We start from the raw sequence: 19,640 nt of genomic DNA on the forward strand, positions 1-19,640 counted from the left end.
AAATAAATGTGTGTATATATATATATATATATATATATATATATATATATATATATATATATATATATATATATATATTTTATTTTTTTTTTTTTTTTATTTCCTTCAGAGCATATAAACAATATACACTATGGAAACGCCAGGTATGTGATGTTCATTTCTATATTTAAACATGACACACTACCAGTCAAAAGTTTTTGAACAGTAATATTTTTTATGTTTTTGTAAATAATTCTCTTCTGCTTACCAAGCCTGCATTTATTTGATCCAAAATATATAAAGTTGTATTTGCTAAAGCAGTAATATTGTGAAATATTTTTACTATTTAAAATAACTGCTTTCTATTTGAATATACTTTATTCCTGTGATCAAAGCTAAATTTGCAGCATCATTACTCTGGTCTTACTCCAAGTGTAACAATATACACTATACCATCCAAAAGCTTGGATTCAGTATATATAGAAATTAAAACTTTTATTCAGCACACAAGTGATGATAAAGACATTTATCATGTTACAAACAATGCTGTTCTTCTGAACTTTCTATTCATAAAAAAAAAACAAAAAAAAAACAAACAAAACAAAGCTCTCAGCTCTTTTCAACATACTACTACTACTACTACTACTACTACTACTAATAATAATAATGTTTTCTGAAGGATCATGTGACTGGAGTAAAAGTCAGCTTTGATTGTTCCTAATAAACAAAATAAATATATTCTAAATAAACTACAAACGAAAAAATATATACATTTATTTTGTCCTCACATTATTTCTTGTAACTCTTCTCTCTTAGTCACATGGCTCATTATGCATCTCATTATGTGGGCCTTTGTCTTCTCAGGTGTGAATCAAAGCATTATCCAGGATAGTTCACGCCCTCTTGCATTGACCCTTTCTACTCAAAAAGTGACTTAGACAATTTAAATCAATATATTGTTTTCTGTGAGCAAGTAAACAAGATGATTTTTACGTAATTTTGAAGCAAAAACTCTAGACTACAAGGTACAGTTCTCAAAAGTATTGTTAACAAATGTTCTGTATGTTTTTTATGGCCTTATTTCAGTGACTTCAAAATTTTAGTTTTTCATTAACCACACATAAACATTGCTTTCTCAAAAACACAATCATGTACATAAATGCTGCTAACACATTATTGTAGCCCAGTTTGTGCTGATTACAGTGTTATTAGACTTTAGCCATTTATATGTTTATAAGCAACTGAAAAAAGCACAAATGTCAAAACTTCCCCAAGCCCCCAAAACACCCTCAGACCCCAGAGGGTTAAAATGTACTGTTTCAAAGTGGAAAAGTGTTCTATGGTTAGATGAGTCCAAATTTGACATTCCTGTTGGAAATCACGGACGCCGTGTCCTCCAGGCTAAAGAGGAGGGAGACCTTCCAGCGTGTTATCAGCATTCAGTTCAAAAGCCAGCATCTCTGATGGTATGGGGGTGCATAAGTGCATACAGTATGGGCAGCTTGCATGTTTTGGAAGGCACTATGAATGCTGAAAGGTATATAAAGGTTTTAGAGCAACATATGCTCCCCTCCAGATGACATCTATTTCAGGGAAGGCCTTGTGTATTTCAGCAGGACAATGCAAAACCACATACTGCAGCTATTACAGCAGCATGGCTTTCATAGTCATTCATAGTCCGGGTGCTGAATTGGCCTGCCTGCAGTCCAGATCTTTCACCTAAAGAGAACATTTGGCGCATCATTAAACAAAAAATACGTCAAAGAAGAACATGAACTCTTCAGCAGCTGGAAACCTATATCAGGCAAGAATGGGACCAAATTCCAACTCCAGAAACTCATAAGCTCGATGCCCAGACGTCTTCAAACTGTTTTGAAAAGAAGAGGAGATGCTACACCATAGTAAACCCCCGTCCCAACTATTTTGAGACCTGTAGCAAGCATCAAATTTGAAATGAGCTCATTTTGTGCATAAAATTGTAAAATTTCTCAGTTTAAACATTTGTTATGTTCTCTATGTGCTATTGTGAATGAAACATTGGCTCCTGTGATTTGAAATTCTTTTAGTTTTCACTTTATTCAAATTTAAAAAACGTCCCAACATTTCCGGAATTCGGGTTGTAAGCTGCTGGGTCATTTTTAATGCTGGGTTATTTTTGTCTACCCAACCGCTGGGTTGAGCTTGGCTCCGATGAAACAGCCCAGCTGCTGAGTTACAGTCAGATCACAGCTTTTTGAGTCCTCTACAGGAGAGTGGTTCTCAGAGCCGCCGATGTGGTGCACTTCTTCAGTGAAATAAAGGTTTGTATACATTTTATTTCATTAATAAAGACTTTACTGTGCTGTAAATTTTATTATTTTACACAGCACAACATAAGGAAGAGATGTCAGTCAGCTGCGCCTTTTGCCATACATAACATAATAAATGCCTTTTGCCTTGCATAACATAAATGGATTGTATTCATTATAATACTGAGTTTAATTAAATTTTACGTTAAAATATGTTCTCTAATCTCAGTACTATTAGGTTATGGGCAGGTTTTGCAGTCAGTCACATCTTTCAGCTACGAGTAAAACGCGAGGCTGCGGTCTGAAGTTCGCAGTTCCCCTGCGAACAGCAGGCCTTCACTGTCTCAGAATTTGGCGACACAGCATCACGCGAATTAGCACTATTTTGGTAAAAAGCAATTACAGAGAACAGTTGAATACACTTAAATTAAAATGCTTCTTTTAAATGTAAAATTTTTTATGTCAAAAATGTTAAACGAGTTAAAATGTATGTAATACTGTAAACTACACTCTAAAAAAATGCTGGGTCCAGTCCGTTGGTTCATTTTATTGGGTTATTTTTAATATTTTTAAAATAGAGTTACAGTCAGAGCACAGACTTTTTGGCGTCCTACAGGAGAGAGCGGTTCTCAGCACCGCTGCCGCCGATTTGAGATGGTCCTCACTGCAGAACACAAGATCCAGGGGGTGGAGTTGGATCTAGATCCAACTCCTCCCACCTTACATAGACCTAAACCTACCCGTCTCCACCCCCTGATCCATAAACCCACCCATCCCCACCCCTAAACCTACCCATCTCCACCCCTAAACCTACCAGTCTCCACCCCCTGGATGTGGATCCAACTCCGCCCCCTGGATCTTTTGTTCTGCATTGAGGGGCTACTGGCCAATTTGGTGCACTCTTTCCGGGAAACAAAGGTTTGTATACATTTTATTTCATTTATTAAGTCTTTACTGTGGTGTAAATTATATTATTTTATGCAACACAAAATAAGGACGAGATGTCAGCAGTGGTCGTTTCGCACAATGGAAACACCTTTTGCCTTGCATAACATAAATTAATTTTATTCGTTATAATACAGAATTGAATTTAATTTGATGTTAAAATATGTTCTCTAATCTCAGTCCTCCACGAACAGCAACCATTCACCGGCTCAGATTTCAGCGATACACCGGCACAAGAATTAGCACTATTTCGGTAAAAATGTTATTACAGAGAATGGTTGAATACACTTAAATTAAAATGCTACTTTTAAATGTGCTTTTTTTTTTTTTTTTTTTAAACATGTTTAAATGTATGCAACATTGTAAACTATGCTGTATTCACCCAAACAAATAAAAGCTGTCTTGTATTTTGTCCATGAGTGTTCTTCCTTAATAATAAATGTTAATCTTTTGATTATTGCTGTTGTAATTCTGTGTGTATTTTTTTTAATTTATTTCCAGCCCATTTTATGCCAGCAGTATACTATTTTTTTTAAACCATAGATGACTTAAATAAAACAACCCAGCATGGTGGCTAAAAATATTTAACCTAACCATCTGGGTTGCCAAATAAGTTGGGTTGTTTTTAACCCAGCGTTTTTTAGAGTGTACTGTATTCTCCCAAATTAATTCAATTTGTCATGTATTTTGCCCATGTGTTCTTGCTTAATAATGAATGTTCATCTTTTGATTGTTGTTGCTTCTAGTAATTCTGTGTGGGATTTTTAAATTCCGGCCCATTTTAAGGCAGCAATATGACATTGTTTAAACAATAGTTAATCCAGCTGGGTCAAAATAACCCAGCATGTGTTCTGTCCAATATTTACCCAGCCCTGGGTTGCCAAATAACCCAAGTTAGGTTGTTTTTAACCCAGCATTTTTAGAGTGTACAATTCTCCAAATCTGTTCTGATGAAGAAACAAACTCATCTACACCATGGTTGGCCTGACGGAGAGTACATTTAATTTCTGAGTTCACAGTTCCTTTAGGAAGATATAAAATATATCCCTTTAAAATAAACTCAAAATAACTTGTGTGACATAATTTCCAGCAATGAAATGCACTTAGAAACTAAAATGGCATGGAAAGTTTTACTTGTTAAATATAGATTTGCTTTTTCATTTATATAGACGTTATGAGGTATTTTGATAGCCTCACATGCACACGCACACACAAACACATTGGTTTAAATAAAGACATCAAGCAAAACTCTTTTTGCAATGATTTTCAATTTTCTTTCAGAAATATACAGAGCCAAAGCATCATAAGATCACGGACCATTACAGGTAAAGTACATCTTTTTAATGCTTTTACTGATAGAGAGAGTCACTGCAAGAAAATAGTGGTTAACCTTCTTCCATAACCCCAGTACATTACAGTATAATAACTTCAGAACTGCTGGATTGATTTTCACGACCTCTGTGCACACACCATTTTTGTTACGGCAGTAGCATGTCACTTGAAAACTAACAAGATATTGTCTTGTGGAAACAAATTATAAATAAAAATCTGTTGAAGAAAGTGTTCGGGACAGTTAGAAAAGACACAATTGACACAAACCATTCAGAAAGAGCTGCCCATCATTGTACATAATGATATATTCCAATCTCTTATGTTCTGAACGTTTTACAGAGCACAAATCACCAATGCAATGCATACAGAAATGATGTACAATAATATGCCTATGCAGCCTCGAATGTAACCATCCTCAAACAAAACTTGCTCAGGGATCATCATAATGGAGAGGCCTATATAAAACAGCATCGCCGAGAGAGGGGAATTCATAACATTTCATCAGCCAGTAGCCCGCCTGGCTGTGCTGAAATGTCAGGGGAGAAATGTAAAAGCCATAAATGTGGTCTGCTGTCTGCGGCTGGCAGTGACCCTGTCCTATCATCCAGAGTGGTATTTGTTCATCTGTTTGGTTTGGTTGTAAGTGCATGACCATCCGGTGCCTGAAGCGGGCAAGACTTGCGGTCCAGTGGGAGAAAGGATTGAAACTCACCAGGGCCGGGCGATAAGAAAAGTACACAGGCTACAAAAGAGTACGGAGAGCTACTCAAACAGAACAACAGCCCTAATCCAATATTTGCTTACAGACGCCATGTTCATTCTAGCACATAGCGGCTTCTGTACATGAATGGTGAACTGTTTTTGGGGATTTTTCAGCCTTTTTCCATTTTTTAAGACTGTATCGACAAGTCCATATGGTATAGTTTATCGCATATGTTCATGTCAAATAAAAAAATATCCATATGGCTGTATTAGCATTGTAAAGTAGAAGTTAATGCAGCGGCAGAGGGAATGGTACAGTAGCTGCCCTTGATTCGAATTATGTCAGGAGTAATGGGTAAATATTTTTCATCATTTTCCAGCAATAATTCATTTAAAATGATTAACATTAAATGCAATTTAAAGCTGAAGTGTGTAATTTCCGTGCAACCAGCATCAGAATTGCAAAAATGATGACTCTTTTCAAACAGGTTTTCTTCTTTCGCCGTCCTCTATTATTATGCAAACTAATGCCATTGTTTGAGCCACTGTTGCTATGTGTGGCTGGCCAGGATTCTCAAACAAAAAGAGAAATGTTTTTTTTTTTTTTTTTTACACTGTTTACAAATGGCTTACTTAGAGTTGTCTCTGCTTATTAAACTGCAGTACAGGATAAAGCATTGGAGAAATTCATACTTCGGCTCCTGCATTTAAAACTGATAATACTATGAATTGAGAATTATGTTTTGGCATTTTCCATATTTACAGTGCACCCACAAATATCTTCAGTATTGAGCCTATTTCTTGTTATGCTCAGCTTTAAGGTATTTCATCTCCCTCGCAAACAGCCATTTCTGGTCAATCTCAATAAAATGATTTCTCCAGTAATCACAAAATGGTCAAAAGGTGTAGAAACCCTGGATCTAAATTCAGTGCACGCTGCGAGCTGGACTGTTGTGTGTTGGAAGATTTCTATAGGTCTGTATATTTTCATTTCACCTTGCAGGAAACGGTTATCAATACAGAAAGACAGACCAAGGTAAGTAACATATGGACATTTAATTTGAAACACTTCTCTGCCTATGGCTATAGCATTGGCTTTGCTGAGAGAGAGGAAAAATAATAAATAAAAAGTGATCGTTTGTACAATATCAATGGTGTGATTTGCTTTCTGCACTTTATGAATCAAATTGACTAAAGAACAAAGCAAAATAACTGCAAATTTACACACAGAGAGCATGAGGGATTTATATACAGTATAGTGAGGACTGAGCTGCATTATCAGCACTGAAACAGGCCTTTTCGTGTTTAAGCCCCACAATGGGCACCAATCCATTTGTAAAATTAGACTCATCCAACAGCACTCATGTATGAAACCCATTGAAATGCCACAAATATAATCATACGTAAAGTGCTTACAGTGCCGACTGACTCCGCGGCGTCACGCCTTGCAGTGTTTCTTGTATTCGGGTTGAAGGGAGGGATTGTCAGGTCGGTACAAATCACAACTCTTCCTCTGGGCCAAAACCAAGATCTTTGCAGTTCAAGTGCGAGACGCCACAGTTCCTCCTCCTTGTTTATATGAGGGATCGCCTCTGGTCATATTTATCTTTATGAGCGAGGAGGAATGGGAGATAACTTGAAGAGGAGATAAAAGAGGAGTGAAGTGTTGGAAGCTTCGATAAGTAAAACACACTGATAGCTTTCACGCCCAATCTGTTTGCGCAGTCACAGGGCAGGACTGGAGGGGTTAGTCAACTAAATGATTCAGAGCGGCATATAACCCGGGAAAACTTTGGCAGTGAAAAAGGTGTCGGTATCACCGGATGTAAGCACAGTTGGTATTCATACTGGGATGAGCCTGAACCTTGTTATAGGAGGTCAGTGGCAATTTCATACAATTATGCCACTTAATGTAACACCACATAGATAATGGCTGTACTCTAGTCTAGCACTAGAAACATGCTGCCATAATTTTGACTTTTTTTGGCAGTCTGAATATTTCTCCCCAGGATAGCAATAACCAAAGCGCAGAATGAATTGGGAAATAGAGCAGATGATCTAATCAATCAAATGCACCCATTTCTTTTGGCAAAGCAAGTGGGTCAGCATCATTGGAACTGTGGCTTAAGCTAAAGTCTCTTGCGAAGAGCCCTGGAAGAGTTATACTTTCAGAACAGCTGGAAATATGTCTGTCTGGAGCTACTCTTGCCAAGGATTTTGTCACTATAATTGGCCTATGTCTCTAGTTTCTAGCTTTTCATATACGACGGCATTGGCTTTTGGGTAGTTTGTCTTTCTGCACGTCATACGTATCTTGCTGTTAGCTTGATTTCAGTACGCTGATTCGGGTCGAAGAGTGGTTCTACTTTACAAGTGTCGAGTATAGAAGTGCTTGAGTTATCAGTAGTGCCGTAAGTTGCAATTTCAGTTCTGTAGACTAAAACATTGGATGAAAGAAAAATAAAACAACATATATTTACATTAAGTATGAATGCCCACACTCCATTCAAAAAACGTACACAAATTGCTCACTTATAACAGTGAGAGTACTCAATGCAGTACAGTCCAATGGCAGCCACATGAACAGTAGACAGGTTCAATCCGGAGCAAAAAGTGAACTAATCAGATCTCTCTTTACTGTGTTTTCAATGTAAACTAAATTTATGTTCCGCAAGAAACAAGCAGTTTGCAAAGATATCTAGCACATGTGTAACAAGCTCAGGTGATTTTTTATGAATCGAAAGGAAGATTTTAAGCGTCATAATTCGACTTCACACAACAGGACGAGTGTCTTTTTAAAATCCAAACATCATTGTTCCCACCATCGGTGCATTATTCACACAAACCCAAATCAACCCTTTTTGGAAATAAGAATATTTAAAAAAAGTGAAAAACCCTCTTCTTATAACCACAAATGTCGACACACCTTAAATAGTCTTACTCAAAGCAAGCAGACGAGATTACATCATCCTCCTAGTTCCCAGTGCGAGTCCAATTAATTTTTTAAAACCATGTTGTTAAAACACTGAAAATAAAGAATTTTCAGAAAGAAAGAACAACAAAGTACACAAATATATCTTATCTCCGCATGGTAAACCGACAGCTCAGAGCCACATCTCACATTTGTATGTCAGACAAACCTTTGTCAGAAGGGCCAGAATCCAAAGATTCTGACAGACATTAGTTGTTAATTCAGTTTGCACATTTTTTGTCCATATAATCAATCATTTGTTTAGCTAGCTGTGGTAGAGGCATTGAGAAGTCTTACATACAACTTTGACAGTTGTGCTTTAATGTACAGGAGCAACAGAGCATTGTTCTCTAGTGGTGCAGAGTAGTGAATGGACTACAGAGGTATGAAGTGTAGCCTTCATCAACTGTCTTCAAAGAGCTCATTTGAGCAACGTTGCTATGCTTTCTTCGAAGAGGTCATTCCGAGCTGTTTCCAAGTAACTACAGCAAGGGCACTAGTTCTGTTCAGGGTTTTTATGTCTTTCTACGTTGGCAAGTAACGTCACTGTGGCACACTTTTGTTTAGAGGAGGTTTTTGGCCCAGACATTTGAGGGCATTCGGAAGGGCCAAGACAAGGTTCTGAAACCAGTAAGGCTTTTTAGAGCTGTGAATAAGATCTGGACAAATGAGGAAATCCACATATATCAAAGAAACATTCAAAGTAAAAGAAGTGGAGGATAAAATGAAACTGGCGTGCTAGATGTGCTTGAACTGGTTCCTTATTCTCATCTGGGGGGGGGGGGATTCAATCCCCATTGGCCAATCCCAGCGCTGGATTCCTCTGTCTTCTGTCCATCTCCTGCAGTCAGACGTGGGTCTGCATGCGTTTCTGCAGTGGCCGCGTGAGGTCTGAGTTCTGGGAAGATGACTGAGAGTAATGGGACGAGGAGGAGGCCGAGGCCTTGCTGTCCTTGTCGAACTGCACGTAGCCATCCTGCTTGCTGTAACTGCTGACGCTGCTGTCGCACTGTGTGTCCAGGAAAGAGCTGGAATCGCTCAACGATCCTCGCTGGAATTCTCGCTCGCAAAGCTCGATGGAACTGCTGCCCATGCCCAGCACGAACCGCTGGCTGTAGTCGTACAGGCGGTTAGGTCCGGCACCCAAGGTAGAGTAGATGTTGGTGAAAGACATTCCAGTGGGAACCCGCTGCTTGCCGGTGGTGGCTGTAGCAGGGTCTCTGCGAAGCTCTGTGGTCTGGTTTCCGGCCAGCGTGGTTGGGGTGCCATGATGCTCCTTAAAGGTGTTCACGCTGTAGTATCCATTAGTGGGGTCCTTTGAGAAACAATGCATTAACAAACAATGGCAATGAGCGTAAAGAGTTCAACAACATAACACTAATATCATGACAAAAAATGGTGGTAAAAGGGCTTTCACGTTGACAGCGAAGCAATTGATACCAGGATGCAGTTGCATAAACTTAGCCTTCGTGTTAAAACCGTGCCTTAAGAACTAGTTTGACTACTTAACAGTTAACCAAATGGTAATCAGTCTTACTTAATGTCAAGTTCTGTCATGAAACTCTAGATGGCACAGGCTGGTGGGTCGTTATGGTTGAATACGTGGTCAATGAGCTTTCTGCTTTACATTTAAATTGTTGATTAGCATTCACTAAAGCTTTTTGCCGTGCACTTTCAGAGTTACTCTGAAACCTTACACCTTCCCCAGCTCCACCTGTATAGATCTGCTGTGGGTTATTATATATGCTATTTGTGTAATTGGCCACTGAAGCAATTAATTTGAAAGAGTTACCAATATCTGAACCATTGGCCATGAGCTCAACGTTAGGCAAATAAGCATCAAAGCAACACAGCGCCTTCCAATTGGAGTAAATGGATCTGCTGCCATGCAGTTGAATGGGAATGACTACTAAAAAACAAATGCACAAAGAGTTGGTAACCTCCAGCAATTCAATCACTGTCAGTGTGAATTCCCCTTTAGTCTGTTATTATGCATTTTGAAGCTTTTAAACTCAAACACGCATCATCTGAAACTTTTGAAGACTCCACAGTACGTCAGCTTTTGGAAATTCAATCTCAATCGTACTTGTTTTGTTGTCAAACAATAAAAGTCTTAATACAATTACACTCTGCCCTACTAAGACAGGACTAGATGACCATGAGGAGGTTAGCTTAATTTGTATTTCAAAGACATATTTTGTGATTTTATTTAATTCTAATTGAATACTTCTGTGTTATTCACATGCAACCTTGGCTAAAACTATTGCAAATGATCTGTTATTTTTGACTAACTATCTGATGTCCTTTGAAAAATGTAAACCTGTATAGATAGTAATGTTTTGATTGCAGTATTATTATTTCAATTTTTTCCCCTTCCTAATTTATTTTGACCTTCATATAACACAATGAACTACAGCTCTTTTTTTGAGAAAAGCTTATGCATTGTAATCTATTCCTTTTCTTTTGCCATCACTTCTGTTTTGAAGCATTAATAAAGGCAAGAAACATGCAAACGCAAAACAGAGGTAAGAAAAGGAGTCAAAGACGATCTTTAGCAGTAACCTCAAAATATCATTATAGGATAATTAAGCAGAACCTTGATACACAATCTGGTTGTTAGTCTGTACTTTTCAGCTTTAATTGGACTTCAGAATCAAGGCTTTTTAAATCTGTCACAGAAAGAAATAATCAAAGCGAAGGAACTCGATACCATGGCTGCTGTTGTTGTTGTGGGGCTATATCAGCACGGTTGCTAAGAAGCAAAAAAGGTGACACAATGTGGACGTGGATGCCATTTTGAGCGGGTGCGCAGGCCATATCCCGTGGGGGAGAGACGATAATCACCATTAGGTGACTTCTCTATGACAACGCGAGAAAGGCGTTGTCAGGCACGGTTTTATCAGGCGACAGGGATTGTGTGCACTCCGTATCTGTACGGAGCTGTCTCTGTTCACACTGCTCATTTTACACACTCATCTACATGTAGGGAGGGAAACAGTCCCGCAGGGAGCAGGTAGAGCAGGCCGTGAAACAGCCTTTAAGAACACACTGAGATAAACACAAAAGAGAGAATAAAAGCTATGCTGCTTCTGTTAAGAACTGCAACTGCTGTCTGATTAACCATGGGATCATAGGTTAATCGAACTATAATTACGATAGTTATTCTTTAAGCTCACACTAAAATTTGCTAAATTAGTATCTGCACATTAAAAATACTCAATGATCAGTGCAAATGCGTAAAGGCTAATTCTAATTACTAATAAGGCTTTAATTAATTTTGTTAAAATAAAAAGGATTTGGCTGGACAAAAAATTAAATATCCATCTTCTAAGCAACTTCCTGCCATAAGCTACAAACACTCATTATAAAATCTTAACGGAACATGTATTCGCTAATGCATAAGTGCTGGAAATTAAAACAAATGCTATTTCAATTTAAAAACCTTATTTTTGTAAATTCCTTATTACACTGTAGTTAAAGAAAAATGCGAATGCACATTGCATGGACAAGCCAGTTCATTCCAATATATTTCATCTGTCATAATCAATTAGGTATGTGTAATAGTGTTGTTTAACACTTAGCACATTCCTTCAGTTTCACATTAAAACTGCTTAATTTTGTGACATGTGATTTTTAAAGTGTTAGTGTCTCTGCAAAGGCAGCAGTTCACACACACACATATCAGACCCCTAACAGAGCTCTTGTTTGAATAAATGACTGAGAAACACTTTTTTTTAATTTATAAGTCAATCCCAGATTGGGTGTTTAACAAAGGTAAAATATAATCAGCAAATGTGTCGATAAATTTAATTATCATTGCAGCTCTACGGGTATGAAATATTAATTATGAGAGACGAATGCTATTTGCACATGAGCAAGATCATCTGATTTATTTGATCTATCTATTTATACACATAAATTATTACTGTAGCTAAAAATAAAAGTTCAAAGAACTAGTGAACAATTCTTAAAAGAACCATTTTTTCTTAGTGTGAAGAATGTTTTGAGAATCTGAAGAACCACTATTAAGAACTTTTTGTGTAACGGAAAGGTTCCAATGGATGTTAAAGTGTTCATCCATACCTCATGATTTAATAACCCTCAAGCCATCCTAGGTGTATATGACTTTCTTCTTTCAGACAATACAATAGGAGTTATATATATAAAAAATTTTTTTTTTAAAAGTCCTGGCACTTCCAAGATTTATAATGGCAGTGCATGGGGGTTAAGATTTTGAAGTCAAATAAAGTTCATCCAGCCATCATTAAAAATGCTCCACATGTCTTCGGGAGGTTAATAATGGCCTTCTGAAGCGAATCAATGTGTATGTTTAGGAAAAAATATCCATATTTAAAACTTACCTGACTAAAACTGTAATACGCTGGTTCAGGAGAGAGTGGCGTTCCAGCAGATGACATAGGCGTAGCGTACGCTCTGGTGAGAATATGCTAGTCTCGCAAGAACCAAGTTTTGTTTACAGCAAGTCTCCTCTTGGCTTGTATCGAAACCCTCTGACATTTTTCTTTACAAATCCTCCTTTTGTACTTCTAATTTGTGAATTTTAATTTTGTTTTTCTCTCTCCTCTGCACTTACGCATTCGTCACTTCTCACGGGAGCTTACGCTACGCTTACGTCCTAGATCATCAGCTGGAACGCCACTCTCTCATGAACACGAGTACAACAGTTAGCGGAAGCAAGAGATTACGGTTTATAGCGTTTTAAATATGGATATTTGTCTTACACAAACGCATTGATTTGCTTCAGAAGGCCTTTATTAACCCCCAGAGCCATGTGGAGTACCTTTTATGATGGATGGATGCACTTTATTTTGCTTTAAAATCTCGACCACCGTTCACTGCCATTACAAAGCTTGGAAGAGCCAGGGCATTTTTTAATATAACTCTGATTGTATTCGCCTGAAAGAAGAAAGTCATATACACCTAGGGTGGCTTGAGGGTGAGTACATAATGGGGTGATTTTCATTTTTGAAACTATCCTTTTAATTTGACATGTACTTATATCAGTTAAAAATGACACAAATCACTATTAGATTTAATTGATTGACAGCTCTATAAAAATATAAATTGAAGATGTTTTAGTGGGGTGTCAAATATCAAACAACCTCTCTCTTTCTTATATCACTTCCTTCAAATCCCATGGAGACATACCTTGATGTGCTGATACTCTTTCTCCTCTTCCTGAAGTACCTCAAGTTGCTTCAGAACGGACTCCTGCTGAAACTCTCCCCGTTCGATCTGTGGCAAACAACAGACCCATTCACACATTAGAATCTGGGTTACTCTCACTGTGTGAGTTTTGGTGCTCCGAAACGCTTAAAGATATTCCAGAAGGAAAGCTACTTCAACTGGGGCAATCTCCTGTGAATATTCTTCACATCATTAGCAAAAAATTTGCAATGCAATGACATCTTCATGAGGTGTCCTCTCATTTTTTTTCAAGTCTTGTTATACATCTTGAGCCCAAACAGAACTCTGATTCTAGGCCCCGGAGGCTTGTGTGACAATGAGTGAAATTTCCAGAGACGGTGGCAGCATGTGTTTTGACAGAAGTTCACAGAGGGCTCCAGGAGAAAAGGACCACTTGATCACTGGCATCACTATGGTTACATCTATGCCCATGTCCTCCCAGGAAATACAGGCTGGGGGCTAAATATAGGCATGCAGGCCAGCAGGGTTCTCACACTTATGCTGCATTATTCATGGGTTTGACGTTAGAAGTGGCGAGGGAGATGGGCACTATTAGCGTTGGGGTGGGGATGATTAGCATTCATTAGCTACGGATGTGACAGGGACTAGCATAATGAGCTAGCTTGTTGATTTGGGGGTGCTGATGGGGTAATGGCGAGCGGGATGTTTACTGTTTTCTTCCTTCAGAAACGTGACTCACCATGAGCTGTTTCATGCCGGAGTGATCCTCGTTTTCTCGGGCTGCGTTGTGATCTTTGTGTACGATTTCCACTCGAATGTCGTTCTTGGCTGATACCACGCCTTTGAGGTCTGAGGGGAAAGTGACAAGTGTTACTCCAGTGTCATTAGATGTAATGTACTTGATGTGAAATATAAAAAAAAAAATGCTATTTACTCCATGCCACTTCACATTGATTTAATCCATGAAAAAGAATACTGCCTTCAAGTCATGTTGAAATTAGCGTATTTATGAGATCAGCACACATGAATGAGTCCCAACTTTTCTGTCAGTAACAGTATATAATGATCCATACATTTATAATTGTAAGAATTAGGCTATAATATCCCTACTGCACTTTATAAGGTCTCTAAGTTATCAACAAGTTCAAAACTTAATTTACCTTTTGCCCTCTGATTGATATTTTTGCTGTAAAATATTTAATAATAATAACTGTTACATAATTAGTAATATTTCAAGATGAACGGATGGACGGATGCACATTAGGTTTACTGTATTACCCATACATGTTTTTTTTTTTTTTGTTAGATTTTTTCTTTAGAAAAGTCATGCTAATATGTGACTATCAAATATTATCCATCAAGTTTTTGAGGAATGTTAATTTGGTCATCTCATTTAAATATCATCTTACTGAGATGTTATCGGGAGACATAGAGTGACAATTGATATTTATATGTATTATATACAAGTAATCTGTTATACTGCTATAAAGATCTCATTGGTTTCCTTTTCAAGCTATCAGAATTGTATCTTACTTTTTAGCCATATACTGTAAATATCAGCATCTGCAGCAAAATGCATATTTTTAGAAAGTTTGGGCTTGTGAATAAAATTGAGGTGTTTTCTTCCTCTCAAGTATGAACTCCATATACTCACTATATCATAATGTATGAACCATAAAAACACATATGAAAAAAAAATAAAAATAATAATAATAATAATCACACACACACACACACTGTATATATATATATATATATATATATATATATATATATATATACATACAACTTTTTTTTCAAAAATAGCTTCCTAACTTTGTCAGAAAGTAAATTAAATAGAGAGATATATGAAATTGTCCATTTTATTCCAACTAAAATCATGTTCTGTTGTAATTACAACATCCAAACATCCACAACTTTGAGTAGGAACTTCCTATGAGGACTTGAAGGCAGCATAACACCACAGAACTAAGATAAGAGGAACCCTAGAGGAACCACAGAGAATCACACAGCTCATGTTGACGCATTAAAGAACAATGTTTACAGATAATTGGTGACGGTCAGGTAACAGGTCTTACTTTCTGTCTTAATTTTGGTTGCAAGTTCTCTCTGCTGAGCACAGATGGAGGTGGGCAGTGTAGGCATAACCAGGTGAGCGTCTTCTGTGGCATACAACAACAACATGCTCAACCCAATGCCACCAACAATCGGAAACTGCAAGCTCATTGTTCACTGTCTGACGCTAACCTGTACATGGATGAGCTGTTTTCTCTTTTGATCATGACAGAGGATGGTCGCGGTAAAAGGAAAACAAATAAGAAACACAGAGATAAGGGTTGGCGGCATGACAAAAGCTTTATATCATAGTAGCATTAGTAAAACAAATGTATTGTTTTTAAAGCACACAAGTTAAAAAAAGAATCAGAATTTTACTGGGAAAAAAAAGAGAATAAAAACCAAACAATTCATGAATGTATTGGTAATGTTTAAAGAATAAAGTCAAACTTATGAGAATAGTCATGTAAAATTTTTAATGTTTCATTCATGCAATATTATGCCTCCTAATTAGTTTTTTTGTTTTTTAGGTAGTACTAAATGCACTAAAATGCAGCTGTAAATAACAAAAGACTCAGAACAGTTATACATATAAAGTACAACTGAATATGCTAAGCTATTTTAAAATAGCTGTTCAGTTAATTACTGCAATTAGTGAAACAATTTGCAACATTTCTACTGTAGATTACTGTAAACAATTAGCTTAGGGTGACCATGCCTAAATTGCCTGAAATGTCTGGGTTTTTGCTTTGTTTTCCTTTTGACTTTCTCATACATCATATGTACTTGCATACTTGCACATTATGTACAATGCCTACACGCTATTGGTCAAGTTACTTTTCAGTCATTACCTTCAGCAAGTATGAAAGCAATAGGAAAACAAAGCCAAAACCTAGACATTTTAGGCAATTTAGAAATCCCAGTCATAACTAGTCTGAGAAAAAGAGGATGTATGGTCATCCTAAATTAGCTTAGTTATAAATACACAGCACACCAAAGCAAATGGAAAACAGCTAGAGTTTCCACTGTAGGATTTTCAGCAGCATTGCAGACAGATGATGCATTTCTGCTCTAAACCATCATGCCGCCCAACCCTACACAAACACTCAATGAAAAGGAAGATATAGAAATAAAGGCTCGGTTTCTGTGAAGTGACATGAACACCCTGCTCTTTGTCTGACTGAGGAGCACTTAGCATTTTCTGGTGATGGACATGCAGGATCGCGATGGGCTGAGAGGTACATACTTCTCTGAGAGCGCGTACAGCAGAACGCGCCGATGGTTCCCATGAGGACGATGAAAGCAACGAAAGCGCCAACTGCCACGCCGATGATCACGGCAACAGGGAGGGATTCTGTTGGAAAACAAAGCAGAGCCTTCTACAATAACACAGCATGGATAGGACGGGTAAATCCAGTAAATAAGCACTCAAACACAGACACCGCCGTTCACTCCCGAACATATTTCCAGACTCGCACTTGTATGGAACAAATGAGAATGTCAAATGCCGTGTCAAGGAGACATTCTCACCTTCAAGGCGTCTACTCAAAAGAACCTTTGATTAGCACAGTCAATTAACACCACCACGTTCTAGCAAAAACTCAGGTACCTTCACTTTAATCTGACAATCTGCAGCTATGCCAATTATCACATATACGTTTTAGCACATGACACGCACATAACATGCATCGGCTGTTATCGTTCACCTCGATCATTTAGGGACTCTGATAGGACGTGGGTGTAATGTGGATTCCAACAATCCCAGGAATGTTTCGAGAAGCTGTGGCTTTAGGTTAATTAGAGCCAACTCAACTGTTTTATTTGTGCTCTTGTTGGTATATTTAAACCAAAAGATGGAGGCCAGATTTTACGGCCAAATGATAATGAGAGGCTGAGTCAGACAATAAGCTGTACCTATACACAAAGTTAATTACTGGCTCCCAATACAAACTAAGCATTGTGACCTCTGCGTACTCACAGTTTATGCCTGTTTAATGTCTGAATTATTGTATGCAGTTCTTATAAACCCAGAAATATATATTGTTTTAATTAAAGGAATAGTTTTCCCAAAAATGTTTGTCACACAAAGACATTGTGCGTCTATAGAAGTCTTCAGAAAAGTCTAGGGTAACCATATGGCCTTTTTTTTTTTCCCAGCTGGGATTTCTAAATTTGGCGAAAATGTACAGATTTTGGCTTTGTTTTATTATTGATGTGCTCTTTACAGTACTTGTACATTATATGTACAGTACTTGCGTATTTACGTTGCTTTGACCATTCTCTGTAGATCCCGCCTTTTTACATGCCACGATTGCTCGATTATGTACAAAGCTTGAATGCTATTGGTCAAACTACTTTTCAGTCTTTTCCTAAGCAAGACAATTTAGGAAAACAAAGCCAAAACTCTTATATTTTAAGCAATTTAGAAATCAGCCAGGACATGTCAGGGGAAAAAGGGGTGTAGAGTCACACTAGAAGAGTTGTATTTATAATATACAGTATATTTGTGCATTTGCATCTTTTTTTTTTTTTAAATCTTAAACACTTTAGTAATTCATTGTAATTTCATGGAACAGAACGACCAGCACACTCTGTAAAGTTTCTAATCATTAGGGTTTGAAATGAGTAAAAATTATGAAAAACATTAAATTTTTGGGGAAGCTAATCCATTAAAGTCACTCAAAACAGGACTAAAAGGTATTGCATGTAAACAAATACAAACTATGAAAGCACTGGGGAGATAGATTGTAAAAAATGCACAAGAGAGGAATTAATCACTGTAACAAGGCTGCAAATTAAATTGTGCTAAGTGTCGTTAATACATTTATTTGATTTATTGAAGTTGCAGTTAAATGTGCAATTGCTATTGATGTTGCTCTGAAATAATCATTTGGCTAGAGCTGAAATTTGTAATCTAAAATTGGTATAAATACATTAAAAGACATTAATATGATTTAAATGTGACTTGCTAATCTTATGTAAAGTGATTCATAATGTACTGTATAAAGTAATAAATGGAAAGTAATGAAGAAACTATTATTTCCCCCCTCAGATTCTGCTTTATTCCAGTGCTTTCAAAAACCACGGTTATGAAACACCGCAGTGCTACTCTATCACAGGCATGCATTAAAGAAAAGAAGATGAAAGCTGATTATTTCCAGTGAACCTGATGAATTGGTTCACAAACCTCACTGAGTGTTTCATCAGTGAATCAGACTGCTCTTAAGTCAACAACTCACTGATTCAATGATTCACTTAAAATCTGCCACGCCTCATGGTGTGAAAATATACTAATGCAGAAGTTTATAACTGATTATTATAAATGAAAGTCATATTTACAGTAGGTCGTGACTGTCAGTTATTTCATTTGTGAATTAAATCTGGTATAAAAAATTAAAAGATATTAATATGATTCAGATGTGACTTGGTAATGTGATAAATGGAATGTAATGGAGAGAAAAAAGAAAAAAAAAAGATTCTAAACTATTCCAGTGTTTTCAGAAACCATGGTTATAAAACACTGCACCACTACTCTACCACAGTCATGTTTTAAAGAAAAGAAGGTGAAACCTGGCGAACCTTGGCTCCCACCTTGTTCCTTGAGGCGAATGATCTCTGTATCGGAGCCAAAGCTGTTCCAGGCGGTGCAATTGTAGATGGTCTGGAAGTCGGCGGGTACGATGTTACTCATGGTGAGGGTGGACAGCACTCCGTCCTCTGTGCTTACTGTCTCCACCGTATAGCGACCTGATGTCCCCGACTCCAGGACGGTCTCCTTCCAGGACCAGGCCTGATGAAGAACAAAAGAAATCACACTGAAAATAGCAGCATGTGTTGTTTTGATGCTGGTCTGTTGCATCACTGCAAAAATTATTTTCTTTTTTTTTGGCCAGGGTTATTATAGTTAACTAAAATTAAAACAAAAAACAAATGCATAAAAAAAAAAAAAAAACAGTTTACTTGAAATTAAATAGACTTGTTAAATGTTAATTGTTAATGTAAAAAAAAAAAAAAAATATATATATACAATTATTATTATTTTTATTAGAGCTAATAGCCAAGGCTCATTGTCATTCAGTTTTATTTGGTGATAAAAACTAAAACCAAACCAGATAGATAGATAGATACATACATACATAAAAAGTAAAAAAAAATAAAAATAACTAGATAGCTAAAATTAAAATGAGAACAGAAAGTAT

The 19,640-nt window shown here is 37.2% G+C and overlaps 1 protein-coding gene across 9 annotated transcripts in view; it reads right to left on the bottom strand.

The window, feature by feature from the left end:
- Positions 1–4,301: 4,301 nt before the first annotated feature.
- kirrel3b (kirre like nephrin family adhesion molecule 3b) overlaps positions 4,302–19,640 on the bottom strand; it is a 222,468-nt gene continuing 207,129 nt past the window's right edge. For 3 of the 9 annotated variants that reach the window (XM_058751308.1, XM_058751315.1, XM_058751316.1), the window contains 7 exons: positions 19,021–19,231; positions 16,688–16,795; positions 15,634–15,657; positions 15,465–15,548; positions 14,126–14,235; positions 13,387–13,473; positions 4,302–9,532 (listed from right to left, as the gene is read on the bottom strand). In XM_058751308.1, the coding sequence (XP_058607291.1) occupies positions 9,065–9,532; positions 13,387–13,473; positions 14,126–14,235; positions 15,465–15,548; positions 15,634–15,657; positions 16,688–16,795; positions 19,021–19,231 (1,092 nt within the window). In that variant the 3' untranslated portion in view covers positions 4,302–9,064. The remainder of the gene's footprint in view (positions 9,533–13,386; positions 13,474–14,125; positions 14,236–15,464; positions 15,549–15,633; positions 15,658–16,687; positions 16,796–19,020; positions 19,232–19,640) is intronic. The other 6 variants (XM_058751310.1, XM_058751309.1, XM_058751312.1 and 3 more) reach the window with 6 other exon arrangements.

This window comes from Onychostoma macrolepis, chromosome 18 (genome assembly GCF_012432095.1).
Source record: "Onychostoma macrolepis isolate SWU-2019 chromosome 18, ASM1243209v1, whole genome shotgun sequence".
Classification (NCBI taxonomy): domain Eukaryota; kingdom Metazoa; phylum Chordata; class Actinopteri; order Cypriniformes; family Cyprinidae; genus Onychostoma; species Onychostoma macrolepis.